Source organism: Hemibagrus wyckioides, linkage group LG01, assembly GCF_019097595.1.
Source record: "Hemibagrus wyckioides isolate EC202008001 linkage group LG01, SWU_Hwy_1.0, whole genome shotgun sequence".
NCBI classification, from domain to species: Eukaryota; Metazoa; Chordata; class Actinopteri; order Siluriformes; family Bagridae; genus Hemibagrus; species Hemibagrus wyckioides.
In genome coordinates this window covers 19799423-19820779 of record NC_080710.1, presented here as the reverse complement: position 1 = coordinate 19820779, position 21357 = coordinate 19799423, and the positions used below count along the sequence as shown (strand labels likewise).

The following is a 21357-nucleotide window of genomic DNA, read 5'->3' as shown; positions in this document are numbered from 1 at the left end:
GAGTTGCACGTTCCTGGCCATTCTGACAGAGCAGCAGCCAAGAGTACACGCGAGGTGAACAAGGAGTTGGACGAGAAGATAGCCAAATTGAAGCGTTTCCTCGACAGCGCCAAGTCCAAACGTTTCTCTACTATTCGGTCTGTATACGCCTTTACATCTGTCTCTTTCTCTCTGCTTTCATGTGCGCTTCCTTTTCTTTAACAAGGTTGCGTGAGACTGCAAGCAGGGTTGTGTAAGGTGAACACTCATGCTCTCTTCACCTCAAGACTCCTTTTCTGTTAGCTTTGGCAGGAGCCCTGGACTTACCTAATGATTTATGACATATTTTATAACGTTTTGTGACATTGCACTGTTGTTTTCTCTGGGTTTCGGGATCTGAATCAATCTTGGAAGCTCTGACTTTGACAATAATAAGATGGGTGGCCTGTAAGTAATAAGCTGTCTGCTTTTGTTTTTAACAGAATTCCTAAGGGCCTTTCAGAGAAGGTTTTTGTTTCAGGTGAAACAAACCCAGAACAGAAGAACATAAAGAAGCCACAGCCAAAAGGTGAACTAAATTTAACAGTGAAGGCACCAAGTGTCTTTGTATACGAGTATTTTAACCATAAATGTGAACTATATTAGTTGATGTACAAGTTGTATTTTCACAATGGAAATTATTTTAAAGCTCTGTTAACTTTCTACATTTTACTTCTACTTTTACTCAAGGTACTGTATATCTGAATTTTTGGTTTACAAATTTTTCTGTATAAATTCTATGCACAAAACGTTTAAGTAGCTGACAAAACATAGAGGTGACATTTGATATGAAAAAACCAACCAGAAAAAGCATGCACACTCCTACAGATCCTTTCGTGGAGCTATACTGGTACAGGTTGACGGGGGGAGTAAGGTTTGAGTTGTTAACATTTGCACTAATCATGTTCTCTTTGTTCTTTAGCGGCGGTACAAGTCAGCAGAAAGAGAAAGGCATTCGACAATGAGGGGCCGGTGCGGCAGAATAAACTCACATCTAAAGAGGTACGTATTGTTCCCCCGGGACCCCACTGATGTCAGGGATTCCCATATGTATACCCAGACACCTCAAACTGATTGAAGAATGTTTCTGGTCTTCATTAAAAACAAGTCATAACCATAAATTCTCTCCCTCTCTCACTTCTTTTGCTTTTAACCTCCACAGAAACGTAGGATCGACCGCACACAGAAGACAAAGAAGGTCGGCGTCCGCTACTACGACACACACAATGTTAAGAACAAAAACAAGAACAGAAAAGTGCCCACGGAAGGCAATAAAGGCAAAAGAGCTAAGCGATAAAACAATTTGCTTAGCCACAGCTGCATTTTCCGTGGACTTGCCTGCTTTGGGACAGGGGATGTTGGATATGAACGTGTATATGAGGAGCATTTACTGTGAGGAACTGGAATTGAATCAGAACTTCTCAAATGCACTTTATTCAGTACACCATCCAACCACATAACAGTCTGGTCCACTACACCATATTCTCTCTAAACCAAGGAACAGTGAATAACTTTTTTTTTATTTAATATTGTCTTTATTCCATAGTTCTGAAAATCTCCATCACAGGTGAACTCCTAAATAAAGTGGACATGGCAAAACATTATATTGAAAGATTTTGTTTAGAAATAATATGAAGCATGACACCTTTTATTTCTTTGGGGCAATGATGGCATCCAGCTGGGTCTAAATTAACAGAGAATAGGAAGTATTATTAGATGTGAATGGCAGTGTCAAATGTCAGTCATTTATCTTAAAGGTGATTTAGTGCCTTATAAAGCATGTACCTTCAGTTGCTGGTTGGTGCGCTTGAGAAACTGGATCTCCTCTGTGTGTTTCTTCTCTTCCACTTGTCGCCGTTCATTTTCTCGTCTCTCTATCGCCTCACATTTAGCCTTCAGCTCATTCACCTGTCTTTCCAGTTCCCTCTTCTCATTCTCCAAGTCTGTAATCTACCCAAGTTACAATTTAAATTACAGAAGATTTATGAGAATACCTTTTTTTTAATGAAATTTGCAGAAACAGGGATGAATAGGAGCAACTACCTTCAACTCCATGTCTGACTGCCCTTGCTTGGCCTGCAGAGCTTTCCTCATACCAAAGGCCACACTGCTCTCGTATAGGGTCTGATAGGCATCAATGGTCATGCGAATTTCATTTCTCACTTGTAAAAGCAGCACTCCTCTCTCAGCACAGTTAATGGTAACTTGTCTGATTAGCTCATCTAAATGACAAAACAAAGCAATATGTTTGAAAATGTTGCTGTTTGTTTTGTACTAAATCTTTTTAGTAAGAAGGTTTTTTCACAACCTGGGTGTGTCGAGAAGCTACAGAATTCATGCAAGTGTAAAAAAAAAAAACCCTAAATGATTTATACCCAAAACATTTTCATGGATGTGTTGTACTAGCAATGTGCTGTCTCCCCTGTTTCTTACGAATAATGTACCAGCAATACAAATTCTATAATCCTGTTTTAACAAGCCTTTTCTTGAACCAACCAAAGCACTCTGTGTACAGCTGTCTGCGGACAGGGCAAATGCCCGTATCTTTGGCCTGTCTCTGCTGCAGTTTGAGATCCAGTTCCTCTTGCAGATGAATGACGTCTGTCCGGGTGCATGGCATGCTGGACACCCGCTGTACCCACAACTGATTATTCTCCGTCCATTCTCTGCAACAGTTTTACACATAAACACTCAATGTCTAACATATTAGAACTGAGGACATCACTCAAACATTACAGCACAGTGGAATTCTATTCGTCACATATCCCAGCTGAGGAAGTTGGGGTCAGAGTGTAGGGCCAACTATCATACAGTGCCCCTGGAGGGGGGGTGGGCTGAGTAAGGGCTCAATTGTCTGGCAGTGGAGCTTGAACCACAATCTTCAAATGAATGACCCAGAGCCTTAATCATTTGAACCACCACTGCCCCCCAAAATAACAGCACTTGGCTTATGCAGTCCACGGGTTTTAATGACATCTTACTGGGCCCTTGAGCTCTGACTCTAACCACTAGACTACAAGCGACTGGGCAATTCTTAGGATAGATATGGAAGAGAGGGGTGGCCTTACCTTGGTGGTAGGATGGCATTAAGAATCTCTTCTGCTTGCTGGTTAACGGCATCAGATGAAGGGCTTTTGGGTTTGGGTGGTGGTGGAACTGGACCAGTGGTGGTGGAACTGGCAGGGTGCTGGGAACTCGCCTTCAGAGGCCGAGCCTTAGGTTAGTATAGTGTGAGATTTTCAGAGTTACACTGGAAAGATTGCCTGCTAATGTCATGTAAGCTACAGGTTTGTCACCATGAAAAAAATAACAGTAGTTAGCAGTCATCAACAGCAACTAGATAGCACTCCCTTATGTTAGTAGATGAGGTGGAAAGGCAATTAGTATATTTATCTTTAGTTATAAGGAGTGCAGCTAGCGCTAGCCACTTTTACCTTTGGTGATTTCCTCTCGGTGTTTTTGCTCACCAGCTCTGGGTTGTCATACTTCAGCAAAGAATCAGTAGAAGTAATCATGTTCATTTTAACTTTCGATCGTCTAAAAGGTTTCAGGAAACTGTTATTTTAGCTAACCTGTCCGTCTGACTGTCGGAGCTCGCGCTGTTTACGGTTACTATGGGAACTCGTAATCACGTGAAGCTAGTCAAATAAACCTCATCTGCTAATGTTCAAGTTTCATTCCTGGAGTAATTTTGCTAAGGAAAAGCCTTTTATTTATTGCTCTGTTTTACTTTTTAAAAAACAAAGCGACGAATAAATTCACTTTTCCTTCTGACAGCAAGTGTTCTGAGTCAGCACTCATCTTTATTAAGAAGCTCAGAAGTTTGCCTCCATGTGACCTTGCGCGTGATCCCTGGTCAAAAATCCTGCTTGTTCTTATTCTAGTGAAAACACGACTTGGGACACCCCTCAAAGTCATTAAATTCAGGTGTTGTTTTTCAGGGGTGGGCTCGGCCCCTTAGTTCCAGTGAAAGGAACTCTTAATGCTTCTGCATACCAAGACATTTTGGACAATTTCATGCTCCCAACTTTGTGGGAACAGTTTGGGGATGACCCCTTCCTGTTCCAACATGACTGTGCACCAGTGCACAAAGCAAGGTCCATAAAGACATGGATGAGGGTGTTTGGTGTGGAGGAACATGACTGGCCTGCACAGAGTCCTGACCTCAACCTGATAGAACACATTTGGGATGAATTAGAGCGGAGTCAAAAAAGGGACTAACTCCTGAAAAACAACACCTGTATTCAATCTTTTGGCAATATTGTATAATGCTCAGGTCCTGGGGTTACCCCTGTTCTGTAGATTTTAGTGTTTCCTCTTCTCACAGCACACCTGAGGAAGTTAAGGCAATTTAAATGCCTTTCCTAAGTTAATGTATGCGTGTTAGAGCATGGAAAGTATTCAAATGCCCAGAATACGGTGTACTCGATTACAAAGTTTGGGGAAACTTGCCTGTTTCAAGTGACTGGCAGCTTGATTATCTACAATTCTTATCTCCACCACCAGATGGCGGTGAAGGTACCGACTAAACGGAACTCAAGTCCTACTTAGGGTCTGGAAGGGAACCATTTTGCGGACGCACAACATAACCGGATGTGTACGGGAAGTTCTTTTAGCATGTTGCACTTACAACGTAAATTTCTTGGGCTGTAGTTGATATGAGTTCATTTTAAGATCGAGTTTTTTTGTTCGTGACCAACTATCGTGATGGATAACAAGAGAAGAGACAAAAGATCTCCTGTTCGCGAGGGAAAGCTAAAAGTTAAAGAGGAAAAACTCAGTCCTGCTAGGCCTCAGAGATCACGCCGCTCGAGTTCAGGCTCCGACCGCAGCAGTACGAGTCCTCCGCCGAGGAGACGGGACCACAGGTGGGTGAACTCTGCCTTCTTTCTGTTTCAGTTTTACAACTTTTACACTTCTTCTGATTTATAATTTTGATGTTGTTGTTGCTTAATACAGCCGTGAAGGCGATCGCCATAACCATAAACGCTAGAGTAGTTTTGACTCCTAGTGGCTACAACCTTGACACGAAATCTTGCTGCTTTTATAGATCGCCGGTGAGAGAAACAGACAGATCACCGGGGAGAAGAGATCGCTTGTCGGGAAGATCAGCCCGAGAAAGGAGGAGCCGAAGTCCATACCAGGGAGCTGATAATAGGATAAAGCGGGTCATTCAAACTGCAATTTATTTATCATACTGTTCTCAGTTATTATACACTATATTGGGGAAGAGTGTTGGGACATCGTTTCTGTTCTTATTTAATAATGAATATAGATTACTACAGAAACGTTTCTCAAATACTCTATATTGCCAAATGTTTTGGGACACCCCTGCAAATCATTGAATCCAGGTGTTGTTTTTCAGGGGTTAGGCTTGGTACCTTAGTTCCAGTGAAAGGAACTCTTAATGCTTCAACATAGCGGAGACTGTGAGCCAGGCCTTCTCGTCCAGCCTCAGTGCCTGACCTCACAAATGCTTTTCTAGAGAAATGGTCGAAAATTCCCATAAACACACTCCTAATCCTTGTGGAAAGCCTTCCCAGAAGAGTTGAAGCTGTTATAGCTGCAAAGAGTGGGCCAACGCCATATTACATTCATGTGCATGTAAAGGCAGACGTCACAGTTTTGGCCTGGCTCACAGTCTCTGCTCTAATTCATCCTAAAGGTGTTCTATCGGGTTGATGTCAGGACTCTGTGCAGGCCGGTTAAGTTCCTCCACACCAAACTCACTCATCCATGTCTTTATGGACGTTGCTTTGTGCACTGGTGTGCAGTCCTGTTGGAACAGGAATGGATCATGCCCAAACTGTTATCATAAGGTTGGGAGCATGAAATTGTCCAAAATGTCTTGGTATGCTGAAGCTGAGTTCCTTTCACTGGAACTAAGGGGCCAAGCCCAACCCCTGAAAAACAACGCCTGGATTCAGTGATTTGAAGGGGTGTCCCAAAACTTTTGGCAATATATTGTATTTGAATCATTTCACATGGGTAAGATCTAAAATATTTGTGTTGCTTTTGATTATATGTCTGTAATTGCCCAAAGACATGATGTTTATCACCTAAACACTAATTTAGACTCAAAATGTTACATGTATGTGTGAACTAAATTCATTGCTCTATTTATCAGTAATAACTGAACTCATATTTCTAAACTGTCTCATTAAATGATTAACGCTAACACTGCTGTACAGGAAAAAGAGGACCACAATGAAAGGGGAATTAAAGTAGATGAGCGACGTGTGAAAAGGGAGGAACCGCGGCATCACAGACGAGACCGTGAAAGAGGCCAGGAGCGGCAAAGAGACAGGTCTCGAGAGAGAGATGCACATATGTACCAGCAGCAGCAAGCAGAAAGGGAGCAGCAAAACGAGCGGCGTAGAGAAAACCGCCAGAGGCAGGAAGCAAGAGAGGGAGATGAGACACATGCCTTTGGTGGTGAAGAGAATAAAGATGAGGCCCCAGCTGCTGAGAAAGAAAAGCCCAGCTTTGAACTCTCAGGTGCTCTGGTTGAAGATACCAACACATACAGAGGGGTGGTTATTAAATACAACGAGCCTCCTGAGGCCAGAATTCCTAAAAGGAGGTGGCGGTTATACCCCTTCAAAAATGATGAACCACTTCCGGTGATGTACATCCACAGGCAGAGTGCTTATCTGCTTGGAAGGCAAAGGAAGATCGCTGACATACCTATTGATCACCCCTCCTGTTCCAAACAGCATGCTGTATTCCAGTACAGGTGAGCAAAAACAAATACAATATGTTGTACTTGCAGTGTTTTGATGAGGTAATGCACCGATATCCACAATGTCAGTATGACTTTTTTGGGGGTTTGGCTCAGAGCATCCAGCAGCAGCTTTTATTAGTCACATATATGTTATAGCACTGTGCAATTCTTTCTTGCATAATCCCAACTTTGGAACTTGAGCACAGGATCAGCCATGATACAGCACCTCTGGAACAATGAGGGGGCCCAACAGTGGCAGCTTGGCAGTGCTGGGGCTTGAATCTCTAAGCCACTGCCCCCTAACTATAGAGAATGGCTTATGAGCAAAAACCACTGATATGAATAGCCATATACTGTTAGCTCCAGAATTATTGCCACCCTTGGTGAAGATGAATGGATAGATTTATGGGGAAAAAAATTAATATAAAAAAGTTAATTATCTAAAAATATGAACATCATTAAAACGTAAGAAACCTGGTCACATGTATCAATGTTTCTGTTCAGCAGGTACATTGTACAGCCTTCCATTTCCACCAAGTCTTAATGCTCCCAGAGACTGGAGAATACAGAGCAATTTATCTGATAAGAGCATTTACAGACCCCTAAACACTGTTAACACTGGGACATGTTTATATCCATCACCTGATTTATAAATGTAGAGAATTTCTTTTTTTTTTTAAATCTCATTTGATTTGTGTTCTTTAATCTTTCCCATGCTGATGAATAACTAATCAGTCTCTGTGTCACCTTGTGTGTTCCCTAGTCCATGACCAGTTAGAAGTGATTATTAAATTGAAACATTCTTTAGCTATCATTTTGTTCCAATATAATACATTTCCTATATAGGGTAAGATTTCTCTGCTAGTTAGAGGGTGTGATATGAAGCAAGGAAATACATATTTTCCTAACCATGTTATGAAGGGTGTCAGTAGTTTTGGAGCTGACTGTAAAATCAACATGGAAAATCAAATCTCTTAAATGATCGCAGTTAACCTTTAGGGATGTGTATCTGAGCCAAACCCCCCGTAAAAAAAAAAAAAAAAAGACGTGCCAGTTATTAAATATGTACAAGGGGGGTTAAGCATGTGATTATACAGAGAGGAATGAAATGTAAGTCTATATCACTGACTTTCTTCAAAACTAACCAAAAATGACTTTAATCAGCACCATTGTTTATAGCCACATGAATTCCATGTCTGTCATCTTCAGGTTAGTGGAGTTCACTCGAGCAGACGGCACCACAGGCAGGAGAGTGAAGCCCTACATCATTGACCTGGGTTCGGGTAACGGCACGTACCTGAACAATCAGCGCGTTGAATCTCAGCGCTACTACGAACTCAAAGAGAAGGACGTGCTGAAGTTTGGCTTCAGTAGCCGCGAGTACGTGCTCCTGCACGAGTTTTCTGACACGGCGGAGGTCGACGCTAAGAACGAGGAGGATGAGGAGGATGAAGGTCTTGATGAATAGTCACCGCTCAGTCTACCAAAGTACTTTTGTTTTAACAGACTTTTACAAAGAGCTCAGACTGCACAGACTCGATCGCTGTGATGGACACCAGGTGTCCATGGGTTTTGTGGTTTTGTTGTAAACATTATTTTGGTGAATGAGGTTTATCAAGAAATACACTGACTGCTCTCTGTGTATAAATGTATTCTCAGGTGGACAGCATGAGCATCATATCAGACAGCTTTGTGTTGTCTGGTGCTGCCCAGTGTAGTCCCTATTATAATCCCAAGTGCTCAATGCCAGAACAAAAAATATATTTTTTGGATAATTTGTTGTCAATGAACATTTAAATTCTGTAAATATCCTGGATGGTATCATTTTGTTTCTTTTAGTTTGTCATTTTTAACGATGCGAAAAATGTCCTGTTTGTAGACTTTGTTTTTTGTTTTGGCTAAATATTGCATAGTAGTGACATTTTGTTTTCATTATTCTTCTACTACAAGGTTATTACATTTTTTTTTCTTTCAAATACTGAGCTACAAAATATTGCGTATGTGTTTGTTTTAGATGTTTTGTATTGTACAAATAAAACCGGGAAAGAATGTGGTCATTTTATTCATTTATTTATATCTATGGCTTCGTTGTAGCCTTTTCAGTCACTTGCTACAGAGAGTTATGTATATCACAATTCAACAACTAAAGAAATAAGCAGCAAGTTGAAGTTCAGAGAGAGAAAATAATGTCACTATGCTGTAATGTCTGTGTGACGAATAAAGACATTTTAGGTGAATAAATATGCTCCAAAATTTGCTCTGTACTATTTTACCCAGAATGGAAAGATGCCACCAAAGTACCACTACTAATCCTGCTGATTATTACTATTACTTATTCATATTAGACAATAAAGGGTTCAAATTTTTTAATTACCTTAGACTTCTATCATTTTCTTTAAAAATGTTTGATGTAGCACTGATGGTGGTAATTGAGCCAAGCTGAATTTTTCAGCAAGAATGTCAGTGTTCCTGTTATGCTGAGAATGATACACTCCACATCTCATTTCCACTGATGGACTTTAGAGTAATTGTAAATAGTAAAATATTGACTATCATCAGTATATGTATATATGTGTATGTATATATATATATATACACATATACACACACACACACCTCATAAGTGTGGCTTATCTCTTTCTTTCTTCTCAGTCTTATATTTGTGTGTGTATATGTTCACTGCTTAGGTAGGTGATGCATGTCAAAGTAACATCCACAAGGATGGCAGGACCCAAGGTTTCCCAGCAGAACATTGTCCACAGCGTGACTTGCCTTCTTCCCATAGTGCACCCTAGTGCCATGTGTTCCCCAGGTAAGTGATGCACATGTACCCAGCCTTCCACGTGATTTAGAAGAAAATGTGATTCATCAAACCAGGCCACCTTCTTCTATTGCTCCGTGGTCCAGTTCTTATGCTCACATGCCCATTGTTGGCGCATTCAGGGGTCAGCATGGGCACCTTGACTGGTCTGCGGCTTTGTAGCCCCATACGCAACAAACTGCAATGCACTGTGTATTCTGACACCTTTCTATCAGAAGCAGCATTAACTTCTTCAGCAATTTGAACAGTAGGTCATCTGTTGGATCAGATCACACGGGCCATCCTATTTTACTATTTACAATTACTCTAAAGTCCATCAGTGGAAATGAGATGTGGAGTGTATCATTCTCAGCATAACAGGAACACTGACATTCTTGCTGAAAAATTCAGCTTGGCTCAATTACCACCATCAGTGCTACATCAAACATTTTTAAAGAAAATGATAGAAGTCTAAGGTAATTAAAAAATTTGAACCCTTTATTGTCTAATATGAATAAGTAATAGTAATAATCAGCAGGATTAGTAGTGGTACTTTGGTGGCATCTTTCCATTCTGGGTAAAATAGTACAGAGCAAATTTTGGAGCATATTTATTCACCTAAAATGTCTTTATTCGTCACACAGACATTACAGCATAGTGACATTATTTTCTCTCTCTGAACTTCAACTTGCTGCTTATTTCACTCCCCATGTGCATCAATGAGCCTTGGCCACCCATGATCCTGTCACCAGTTCACCACTGTTCCTTCCTTGGACCACTTTTGATAGATACTGACCACTGCAGACTGGGAACATCCCACAAGAGCTGCAGTTTTGGAGATGCTCTGATCCAGTCATTTAGCCATCACAATCTGGCCCTTATCAAACTCGCTCAAATCCTTATGCTCTCCCATTTTTCCTGTTTCTAACACATCAACTTTGAGGACAAAATGTTCACTTGCTGCCTAATATATCCCACCCACTAACAGGTGCCATGATGAGGAGATAATCAGTGTTATTCACGTCACCTCTCAGTGTTCATAATGTTATGCCTGATCGGTGCGTGTGTGTGTTTCTTTCTACTACAACTGCAACTTTCCTACGCGTCCTTCGTTTCAAGGCTTTTATTTTGAAGTTTTCCGTTCTGACCCGGATAGTGAATTGTCTGCCTCGTTTACTTCACGTTGTTTAGCCTTTTTGAAAATGTTCGCACGCATCTTGTATTCTTTTCAGATCAACTGTACTAATTTACACGGATTATTTTTTGTCCCGGTTTCCTAATTCAGTTTACCGCATATATATTTATATATCTATGTGTTATGTTTTGGTAGCCGCTCAGTGGTGATTTGTTCTGGAGGTTTCCACTTTATGTGTAGTTTTGAGAGGAGAGGAGATGACGGTGTTTGTTTGAGTGGACACACACACACACACACACACACACACACACAGAAGTGCACGCGACACATAGGCTTAATACTTACACATTAATGGTACAGACTGCATAGCTTGGTTGTATAATAAACCTCCTTTTGTCCTTTTTATAGATCAGGGAAACGCGTGAACATGCTGCATACACAAGCCTTGCTTTATTACTGCCTGTGATCTCTTCTGTGTGTGTTTTAATTGTGTGTTGGAGTTATAGAGCTGCAATGAGCACGTGGCCTGGAGCTCAGCAGCCTGCTCTGCACTTTGGTCAGGTGGTCATTGGGCCACCTGGTTCAGGTAAAACGACCTACTGCCGAGGCATGCATGACTTCCTGAGTCAAGTAGGGCGTAAAGTCGTGGTAATAAACCTGGACCCTGCAAACGAAGGACTGCCCTATCAATGTGCAGTGGACATTTCAGAGCTAGTCACACTTGAAGATGTGATGGAGGGTCTGAAACTTGGCCCTAACGGTGGTCTCATCTATTGCATGGAATATTTAGAGGCCAATTTGGACTGGTTAGAGGCTAAACTGAAGCAGTACCATGATTGCTATTTCCTTTTTGACTGCCCTGGCCAGGTAGAGCTTTACACTCATCACGGTTCGGTCCGAAATATATTTTCCCAGCTATCCAAGTGGAATTTCAGGGTGAGTAACACAATGACGGATCTTCTCATTGTTGTGTTTGAATTCTAATGTCCATTGTATTGTTCATTCCTGATTCTAGCTGACTGCGGTGCATCTGGTGGACTCGCATTACTGTGCCGATCCAGCCAAGTTCATATCTGTGCTCTGTACCTCGCTGTCCACCATGCTTCAAGTGGAGCTGCCTCATGTCAATGTTCTCTCCAAGATGGATCTCATTGAGCAGTATGGCAAGCTGGGTGAGCAGATTATTCATCCCACAGGATGTCCTATAGATCTTTTTTAGCCAAATCTCTTCCAAAATCTTTCATCCTGAACGTATATTTTCTTCTGTCAGTCTTTAAACATGACTAATGAAGATCATGGTGTGTCAGAAAAAAACATACAACACAAAAATCATTTAAAGGAACGCATTCCAAGTGAATAACACCAGGTGTGTTAACACCAGTTCATTCTGACCTGGAGAGACGATGCCGTGTGTATTTACAAAGAAATGGCTAATCAGATAAAGAATGTTTATAAATAATGTTATATTGTGCTAAATAGTGTGTATATCTAGTGGTTCTTCACAAATTGTGACCAAGCACCATAGGGTTTAGGGGTGTGTGTGTTTTTCCAACATTGTTGGAAAACACAACCTAAAGTTATCACTATCATTATCAAAGTTATTGCCTTCAAATTATGTCAGTTTTGACCTAATGTGACGTGTTTGTGGAAAATGTAGGGATGGGGCGGTATTTATAGAGCCTTTCTCCAAAGCCTTCTCTTCAGCTTCACCCAAATTAAATGAAGTAGGAAGTCACCATGAATTACATTTAGCAGTAGCCCTGCTGTCTGGGATTCAAAGGGGTACCAGGTTCAATTTCAATTACAGAACAATATGCCTCCACGAGTACCTCATCATTCATGTGTTCTACCTTCCAAAGCCTTCAATCTTGATTTCTACACTGAGGTTATGGATCTGTCGTACCTGGTGGAACATTTAGCCACTGACCCGTTCTTTAAGAAGTTCCACCATCTGAATGAGAAGTTGGCTGAAGTGATTCAGGACTACGGCCTCGTGTCCTTTGTCCCTCTAAATGTGCAGGTTAGTGTACTCTTTCTCTCCCTCCCTCTCTCCTGTCTGCCTGTCTGTCTCTCTCTCCTGCCTATCTCTGTCTCTTTCTCTCTCTCTCACTCTCTCTTGCTCTCTCTCTCCCTCCCTATCTCTCACTCTCTCGTCTGTCTGTCTGCCCCCCCGTCAGTCTTTAAACATGAATAACGAAGGTCATGGTGTGTCAGAAAAAAACATAAACACACTCTCTCTCTCTCCCTCTTTCTTATTTCTCTCCCTCCCTCCCCCTCCCCCCTCTCTCTCCCTCTCTTTCTTATTTCTCTCTCTCTCTCTCTCTATTACAAGCTCAGTTACTAAGCACTAACAGGCATTGATTACATTTCCTGATACTTTTTCCTATAGGATAAGCAGAGCATGATGCAGGTCCTCCGCACTGTGGACAAGGCCAATGGCTACTGCTTTGGTGACTTGGAGGAAAGAAATCTGCAAGCTATGATGTCTGCTGCTGTCGGTGCAGATTTCCAGTTTAACTTGTATCCTTCTCTAATCAGTTGTTTTTTTGTCACATTGACATTAACATTTGATCATTTGCAGAGCCGTATCCAAAGTGACGTGGGTGAAATAGATTTCCTTAACTCTTATTTTTATTCCAGAGCCCTTGGAGTACAAGAGAGATATGTGGAAACCAGCAAAAAGACTTTGGAAGAAGAGGTCATGGATTTGTAAATGTAATAAAAGCTCCATTTCATGACTTGATGTTGATCTTTCCTAAAGTGAAGGTTTTGAGGTCTTAAGATGTACCTGCCATGAACATTTTCAGAATGAGGACTGCAAAAAAAAAAAACGTTCTCCATAGTAAATGTACATTTTTAATATTGTATACAGGAGCGTCTCCTCTGAAACTATTGGACTGGCAAGGTCCAAAACTTTTAAACTATGAACTGAACACATTTTGGTCCGAGATCAAAAGAGAAGAAAGTTAGAATTCCAGCTTTTATTTCCTGATATTTGTATGTAGAAGTGTTTAATAACAAAGCAAATCGCATTTTGTGCTAAACCACCCATTTTTTTGGGAGGGGGAGCAGAAATATTGGAACGTGTGACTGACCGGTGAACCATGTTAGATTGAATGTTTAAACAATAAAAAGCTCTGAACATCTCCTCTTGTAGAGTCTTCTGTTTCCTTTGTTGTTAAAAAGGATAAGCCAACATTGAGACCAGAGCTGTCAACTGGAGAAATGTAATGCTTTTTAAAGCTGGAAAAAAAATATCACTGGTGTACTAAGCAACAGACATTGAACAGATGAGCCAAGGAAAATAACAGCAGAAACGTGAGAGCTGTAAAGAAAATTCCCAAAACAAGTCAGGAACATCATGAACAACCCATACAGAGCAGAGGTGAAGGTATCACGATCCACCACCAGAAGAAGACCTAAAATATTAGAAATATACAGGACATTCAACAATATGAAAGAAATACAGAGATGAACCACAAACGCTCTGGACCCAAGATTAACCTCTACCAAAGTGATGGAAAGAAAGGATCTGCTTCAGGAACCAGACTCGGTAATCTTTAATGATGATGTAGCTCATGATGGGAGCAGCAGAACAAATTCAGAAGTCTACAGAAACATTCAGTCTGCCAAATTACAAAGAAATGCATCCAATCTAAACGGGAGGAATTTTATTCAGACCGGCCATTCAGATCCAGACCTTAACTTAATTGAGTAGAATTTCTACTTAATGAATAGGAGACTAAAGTGAATAAACTCCCTGAAACAAACAACTGAAAGAAGCTGCAGTACAAGGCTTAAAAAAGCATCACAAATAAAGAATCTCTTCATTTGTGATGCTTCATTTGTTGTGTATCTATTTGATATTTGTTTTGGTTTATTATGTGCATTTTTAATGTTTTCATTATTCTTGAATTAAGGAAACTTCATTTAAAAAATAAAATCTTGGACACACCTCTACACTTTGAATACTTATCAGGTAACATACTTTTAATTACAACTACATTTTAATCAGCATATTCTTCTTTATGTATTACCGCATGTGACATAGTTCTTTTTTGGTTATTACCTATTTATAGTTTCTGTTCTTATTTATTATTTACTAATGGATATGGATTAATACAGAAACGTTTCTCATATACATTATATTGCCAAAAGTTTTGGGCACCCCTCCAAATCACTGAATTCAGCTGTTGTTTTTCAGGGGTTGACCTTGGCCCCTTAGTTCCAGTGAAAGGAACTCTTAATGCTTCAGCATACCAAGACATTTTGGACAATTTCCTGCTCTCAACTTTGTGGGAACAGTTTGGGGATGACCCCTTCCTGTTCCAACATGACTGTACACCAGTGTACAAAGCAAGGTCCATAAAGACTTCCTTCACAGAGTCCTGACTTCAACCTGATAGAACACCTTTGGGATGAATTAGAGTGGAGACTGCGAGCCAGACCTTCTCGTCCTTCTCTTCCTTTTGGTAATATAGTGTACATATATTAAATATAATAGCTTAAGATGTATAGACAAAAAAAACAGAATGTAGTGAAAAATATTAGTGTCAGCTAACCAGTAAAACCTTTTTTCCTCTCACTCAACATTTCATACATAAATATTTTTTTTTACCAGGTAAAACACCTCAACCATGGCGGGTAAGTAGTGTTTCTGGTTTGTTTCAAATAGTACATTCAGTAATGTGCTCAATAATGACACAATAAGCAAAATGATGGACCGTCAATCCATCAGCACTAACATTCAAGAAATTACACCAGTAAACACTGTATGGATTTAATTCTGATCCCCCAAAACCATTGAAATGACATTTCAGACTTCATCCACCAGAGGGCGCTGTCGTAAAGAAGACCTGATAAACACCGCTCTCTTTACTGGACTGTGTGGGCCTGTACTTATTTCACATCTATAGGCGTCTTGTGAATTTCTTCAGTATGGAGCTTTTAGTATCTCGTGAAATAAAGGTCTGAGAGATGGTGGTCACATTAGGTGTTGAAATGTGCTAGGCTGTATTATATAATCTTTTTTTTTTTTTTAATATAAATGAAGTATATGCCTCATATGTAAGCTAAAGCACGCACCCGAGGCGTTATAACGCTTGTTTGTGCGCTCATTGGAGTGTCTCGTAGTGAAGAGTGCTGCATGCGGGACACCTTTCCCATCATGTGCTGCCTGGACCTTGTAAAGGCCCTGTCACCCGCGGAGGAACACTGGAATGCATTGTACACGCGAGGGAGAGATGACAACTATGTTACATAGTGCCCTGTGTTTTTAAAACCAGTCTTTTCGGGGCTTCTTTTGTCTTTAAAAATTACGATTGTTAGGTTGTTTTGACCAAACTATGCCACTCTGTACAATTTACGTCGTCTCACATCCTTCTAAGGGTTTTGCGCTAATAATCACCTTAACGCATACTTGTGTGATCCGCGGAAGGATACGTTAGACTACAGGGTTGTGCGTCGCCTCTTAGCGCACTCTGTGTGTGTGGGCGTCGCTAAAACACGGAGCGGAGTCGCAGTTCCACACATCCTCATTCTACTTACTTCCAAACCGTGGCCGCTCCTTTGTAAGCAAAGAGACTGTGAGAGCTTTTGTATTTCAAGTGTGAAATGAAGCATTTGTTTAATCTCACTTTCATGCAATATGAATTTTGTGTTTTTGAGAAAAAAAAATCATGTCCACAGTTTAACCTATTTTCATTCGACATTAGATGGAAAGTAAAATGGATCGTGTAAATACATGATGTAATCTGAAAGAAAATGGTATGTGTGATATTGTACAAGCTTTAAGCCCTATTATTTGGGAACTGGCTCTCATTTAAACAATGGCGGTGTGTAGCAATAGGAACTATCTACAATTAGAAGTCTACAGTGTTAACATTTCAAATAAAAACTAAAAAGATGGGTCTATTAAATGGAGAGAGAACCTTGACCACTTGGCTTCTGGGTTTTTTTTTTAATCTATGTATTAATTCGGTTAGCCTGCATGGAGAATTTTATATACAAATACTTTATAAGACTTTATAAGGCTAACACCAACACTGTTATGGCCTAGTGAATAAGGAATCTATGAGTAGGCTAAGCCTAAGCTTAGAGGAAATGTTTATTTTTTTAAGTTATTAAAAGTGTGTTCCTACACTCACACCAATTATCTTTCATTTTTGCTTCTAGAAATGAATATATTTACTTATTTGATGAATATGCTTGCATCAGTTACATCAGAGATGTTTAAATGACATGAGGTATGAATGTCATATGTAGCCTGAATGATGCCAAATTACTGCAGGAGCATATCGATGAAGACAGAAGACATATTTGTTATGTATTTGGAAACTGGTTATTTTGTTTAATATCCTGCTTATGCTCAACAACACTACTCCCATATCTATGATTTGGATTCCTTGTGGTAGCTACTGCCAAAAAACAGTAAACTTCAGCTATATGTTGGTTATGCTAAAAGAACCATGCATGTACTTGATTATTTTGTTCATGGATATTTCAGGTGATCAACATATACCTGATTTCACTACATCCTTCATTCTTTATGTACAGACTGCATCTTATGTGTAGTCTTGCATCTCTGTAATGTTAGTGTTGATTCTTTCTAAAAACAAGTGCAGAGGGTTTGGTAGACTTGGAGCAGCAACTGAAAACAGGATGCAATAATAATAATAATAATAATAATAATAATAATAATAATAATAATAATAATAACAACAACAACAACAACACAGTGTGAGCTACTGACTCATTCCGTAATCCAGTTCAGAGTTTACTTCCATCTGCATGGTAAAATCAGGAGCCAGACAGGCAGAAGGAGTTAGTGATGTGAAATTCGTTTCTGCCTTCCTAGGCTTATGAATGTACTAGTTTGACAAGTTGACTACCCTATATTTCTAGTTTATATTCTAGTAGACCTCTGAGAATTTAGCCATAAATGCCTGTATGAAACATGAATCTTTTCATTTTCATGCTAAAGATAAAGATTTGACCCCCCCCCCCCTTTTTTTAAATGCATTGGGGTCTATTCATTATGCTGTATTTTCTGGCGCATGTGATAAACATGACTCTTCTCTTCTCAGTGGCTTACCTTTAATTCAGTGTAGTTGAGTCACAAAAACAAATACTCAGTAAATGGTGATGGTCTAATGTTCGAATGGAAACAAAGGAAACATATGTTATTTTTAAAAAAATAACTATTATAATCAAACAGTGTAGGCCTAGAGCATTCCTGTGTTTCTGTTGTCTCCAGGTTTGTTGTGTGGTTGTGTGTGTTAGTGTGAGGGTGGGGTGGGGGGTATTGGTTGTGCGAATGCACCCACATCTATGCTTCGTGCGCTGGCTTCCCAGACTGTTACTTCTTTCCTTAGCACACTTCAGAGAGCGGGTTTGTGTGTGTGACGGCTGCCCAGCAACCTGCTGGCCAAGGCCCAACTTCCCTGTGTGTGCTCTGGTTACTTTGTAGATTCCCATGTGGGGGTGTGTCTGAGAGTAAACGATTGAATGAACCACTAATTGAAAGAATGGCTCCATAGAACAATCTCCTCCTTTTTTTTGCCCTGACTGTAACTTATGTGCTGCTAATTTTTTCATATTTATGTCAATGAGTTTTTCTGTTTCAATGTATACACATACCATATATAATCTATGGGTATTCTGTCATTTATTGTGACCTAATGCACAGCTTTTCGTTTCAATCACAGCCTTTTTGTTTCAATCTAAACAAAATATACAAATCAAAGATATAGACATATTAAACATATGTAGATAAATACATCAACATAAGATTTATGTTGAACCTAAAAAAAACAGTATCATTGAGAGAAAGATAAATACACAGAATTGTATGAGGAAGGCTGTGGCTGATTTCTTGCTTGCCCAAACTGTAGATTCCTGCAGCTTGTCATTGACAATAGTGTCATATGATTTGACTGGATCTTTATATTGGCGAATATTTTTTAGTACATGTCACTGACACATCATCCGTAATATGTCATCAGCACTGACTGAGAAGGCATTTGTGAAATATGTATGTGAAATTTGCAGGTACAATGAATACAAAGGAAGTGGCTCAAGTGAATATTACAAAGAAAGGACAAAAAATTGAAATCATGAATGCACCTATCTAGCCTTATCTAATTTTCTATCTACCCTTACGTGTGTTTATAGTTTGCCCCACATCATTCTTTTTATGTGATCCTTAATATCCTGCCATGTAACGTATTGCTCAATGCTTTCAATGTTGAGCTATTGATTGCTATTAGATATTAACATTACAATATAATATCATGATTAACTACCACTGAGTACACTAAGTTACTGCTACATTATACTATAGATAAAATTATTCCCCAATTTTGGTTAACAATTCTTTGTATTTTAGTCAGATTGAGGTTGAAACCTACAAAAATTCAGATATCTAAACACAACTGATGATAATAGTACTACATGAATTGCCTAATTAAATAGCTATATAGTTAGCACAACTATATTATTGGTATCATCTTTCACTAATTTGGTCAAAGACCAGTGGTGGAGACAGCAAAACAACCACATGTTAACAGCTATTAGATAGGTGCAGAAGTACAACAGTACTATTTAAATATGTGCACCTCATTTATAAAATAGCTTTTCTTTACTTTGTGAAAATGCATGTCATCTAAGGTTTAATGTTTTGGCTAATATTTTATTAAATGCTTAAGAGGCATATAGAGTAATTGGTAAGATATCTTGGTCAAGAAGACCATATGTTATTGACTATGTACAAGTGTTTCTGAACTAGGAGCATGGTTTCATTTGAACTGTCCTTGGTTTGACTTTGTTGGTGTTTTAAAAATTCCAGAAAAACAGGTGCTAATATGAACCAAGGTTCATGTCTCCAAGATGAATTTAATAAGGCATATATTCATTCATTCAGCTTTAGTAACTGCTTTACCCTGATCAGGGTTGTGATGAATCCAAAGCGCATCCTGGGAACGCTGGGGGGAAAAGCATAGATACACTCTGAATGGGACACCAATCGATTTCAGCACAAAATACACAAATACATTCATAGCTCATCAGTATTTTGAGTCATCAATCCAACTACTGGCATATTCTTTTGACCCTGGAGGAAACATGATGACCACTCCATAATGTGAACATATTGTACATTTAAACTAATGCATAGTTTCTCAAATGCCTGCTAAAAACTGACTTGCCAGTGGAAAAATTCTTATAAACCATTTTACAAACTAAAATAAAACTACAATCCACAAAATGTTTAAACAAGGTCAAACAAGTGCTACCTGTACTAAATAATGGTATCCCACCACATATTGTTAATATTTGTCTGCCAAATGAAAAATTAACTCCATGAAAGTCAGACAAGCTCCAATTCCTACGGTCAAGACTGTCCAGAGACGCAACATTTTTTGGCCTGTAACAGCCAAATAGTTCGACCCATCATCCTTCGGTGAATCATTTATCATCATGAGCAGAGTGAAAAAATGGTCTAGAATAGATAAAAAAGGGTAAATTCAAATAATTATTTGGAGGCACATTGAGGTAGTCTTGCCAACTTACAGCTTCGTGGTCCCTAACTCATAAACCCGAGTTCATGTTACTGTCTGCGTAATTTCTCTGCATGTTTCCTCCAGGTTTTCCAGTTTCCTCCCACCTCACTAAAACATACCAGAATATGAATTGCCAATTCTAAATTTTCTCTAACCTCAAAAAAAACCCAAAACATACCAGCACATCCATTGGCAATTCTAAATTTCTAAAAGTGTCAATGGTGCATGGTGTGCTTCGATGGACTGGTGTCCCATTCAGGGTGTGTCTGCCTGGTGTCCACTGTTCTTAGGACAGGCTCAAGATCCACTGCCACCCTGAGCAGGATAGAGATGAATGAATGACCACAAATAGGTCAAACTACCCTAAATGGAAAATAGTCTGGGTCTATATTAAACAAAAAATTTGGTATAAAATTAATTTGATGGTCAGCTTCTCAGATTGGGTGTAAAATATGAGGTCTTAGAGACCTTAGAGGGAGTATATACAACACCATTCTGCCTCATATTAGCTGTTTCTAGGTCTCAGACACTAAAAACAAAAAAAAAAAAACAACAATCTTAAAAACAAAATGGTTCCAGGACTACATTCTTGGCCCTCCAAATGGCTATTTTAAAATGGGCTGATAAAGAAATATACAGGGAGTTGTATACTTCAGTGGCTGAGGCTGAAGTATGGTGTAGGCCAGCAGTACAGCAGCACTGTGTGTGTGTGTGTGTGTGTGTGTGTGTTGCACTGAAGCCGCGCTGTGCTGTGTGCTGTGTTACCCATCCCCCACAGTCAGGCACTAGCAGTACTGGGCTTCTTTTGCAAGCAGCAAGGCTTCAGCTAAAGAGAGACAGAAAGAGAGAGGGGTGTGGGGCGGGGAGACGTGAGCAACAAGAAACGAGCTTATTCTTGTGCACAGAAATTATTTTCCCTCGTGAGATCCTTCTTTCTGTTTCAGTTAGAGGCCAGAGTGAACTACAGGGTAAATAGGCAGAGGTTATTTTGTGATGATAATGTATTCTGCTTTTCAACCGCTTGCAGTGTTTTATCTGATTTTCTCCTCACCCTCTCCCTCCCTCTCGTTCTTTTTTTTTCTTTCCATTTTCACTTCCTGCTTTCAGTCGTAGCCCCGCCCAC

General features: G+C 39.8%; 4 protein-coding genes across 5 annotated transcripts in view; 3 read left to right on the top strand and 1 right to left on the bottom strand.

Annotated features, from left to right (window-relative positions):
• The window catches only part of gnl2 (G protein nucleolar 2), a 16971-nt gene extending 15349 nt beyond the window's left edge, over positions 1 to 1622 (top strand). Inside the window, exons 13-16 of the mRNA XM_058390782.1 lie at positions 1 to 137; positions 462 to 547; positions 941 to 1020; positions 1181 to 1622. The exon at positions 1 to 137 is cut by the window's left edge and continues 345 nt beyond it. Coding sequence (XP_058246765.1) covers positions 1 to 137; positions 462 to 547; positions 941 to 1020; positions 1181 to 1315 — 438 coding nt within the window. The 3' untranslated portion in view covers positions 1316 to 1622. The remainder of the gene's footprint in view (positions 138 to 461; positions 548 to 940; positions 1021 to 1180) is intronic.
• Positions 1564 to 3879, bottom strand: dnali1 (dynein, axonemal, light intermediate chain 1). 2 transcript variants are annotated; one of them, XM_058390787.1, is made up of 6 exons: positions 3453 to 3879; positions 3087 to 3217; positions 2515 to 2684; positions 2062 to 2240; positions 1804 to 1968; positions 1564 to 1702 (listed from the first exon to the last, which is right to left on the bottom strand). In XM_058390787.1, exons 1-6 carry the CDS (start codon positions 3537 to 3539, stop codon positions 1667 to 1669), a joined length of 768 nt encoding a protein of 255 aa, XP_058246770.1. In that variant the 5' UTR covers positions 3540 to 3879; the 3' UTR covers positions 1564 to 1666. The 2 variants fall into 2 exon arrangements, with proteins under 2 accessions (XP_058246770.1, XP_058246769.1); XM_058390786.1 differs by having other exon boundaries at positions 3087 to 3232; positions 3453 to 3866.
• A 704-nt stretch (positions 3880 to 4583) lies between these two features.
• snip1 (Smad nuclear interacting protein) lies at positions 4584 to 8943 on the top strand. Its single transcript, XM_058390785.1, has 4 exons — positions 4584 to 4886; positions 5069 to 5186; positions 6210 to 6754; positions 7952 to 8943. The coding sequence occupies exons 1-4, from the start codon at positions 4726 to 4728 to the stop codon at positions 8208 to 8210; spliced, it is 1083 nt and encodes a 360-aa protein (XP_058246768.1). The 5' UTR covers positions 4584 to 4725; the 3' UTR covers positions 8211 to 8943.
• A 1756-nt stretch (positions 8944 to 10699) lies between these two features.
• On the top strand, positions 10700 to 13642 carry gpn2 (GPN-loop GTPase 2). Its single transcript, XM_058391652.1, has 5 exons — positions 10700 to 11613; positions 11693 to 11849; positions 12537 to 12697; positions 13067 to 13197; positions 13318 to 13642. Exons 1-5 carry the CDS (start codon positions 11191 to 11193, stop codon positions 13388 to 13390), a joined length of 945 nt encoding a protein of 314 aa, XP_058247635.1. The 5' UTR covers positions 10700 to 11190; the 3' UTR covers positions 13391 to 13642.
• The last annotated feature ends 7715 nt before the right edge of the window (positions 13643 to 21357 follow it).

Excerpts from the sequence above, each read along its gene's own strand:
- gpn2 (XM_058391652.1), top strand. The coding sequence starts at position 11,191 with ATGAGCACGTGGCCTGGAGCTCAGCAGCCTGCTCTGCACTTTGGTCAG. Across the intron at positions 11,614-11,692 it reads TATCCAAGTGGAATTTCAGG|CTGACTGCGGTGCATCTGGT; the intron begins GTGAGTAACACA and ends TCCTGATTCTAG. Across the intron at positions 11,850-12,536 it reads TGAGCAGTATGGCAAGCTGG|CCTTCAATCTTGATTTCTAC; the intron begins GTGAGCAGATTA and ends TACCTTCCAAAG.
- snip1 (XM_058390785.1), top strand. The coding sequence starts at position 4,726 with ATGGATAACAAGAGAAGAGACAAAAGATCTCCTGTTCGCGAGGGAAAG. Across the intron at positions 5,187-6,209 it reads CTGATAATAGGATAAAGCGG|GAAAAAGAGGACCACAATGA; the intron begins GTCATTCAAACT and ends ACTGCTGTACAG. Across the intron at positions 6,755-7,951 it reads CATGCTGTATTCCAGTACAG|GTTAGTGGAGTTCACTCGAG; the intron begins GTGAGCAAAAAC and ends TGTCATCTTCAG.
- dnali1 (XM_058390786.1), bottom strand. The coding sequence starts at position 3,539 with ATGAACATGATTACTTCTACTGATTCTTTGCTGAAGTATGACAACCCA. Across the intron at positions 3,233-3,452 it reads CCGAGAGGAAATCACCAAAG|GCTCGGCCTCTGAAGGCGAG; the intron begins GTAAAAGTGGCT and ends TACTAACCTAAG. Across the intron at positions 2,685-3,086 it reads AATGCCATCCTACCACCAAG|AGAATGGACGGAGAATAATC; the intron begins GTAAGGCCACCC and ends AAACTGTTGCAG.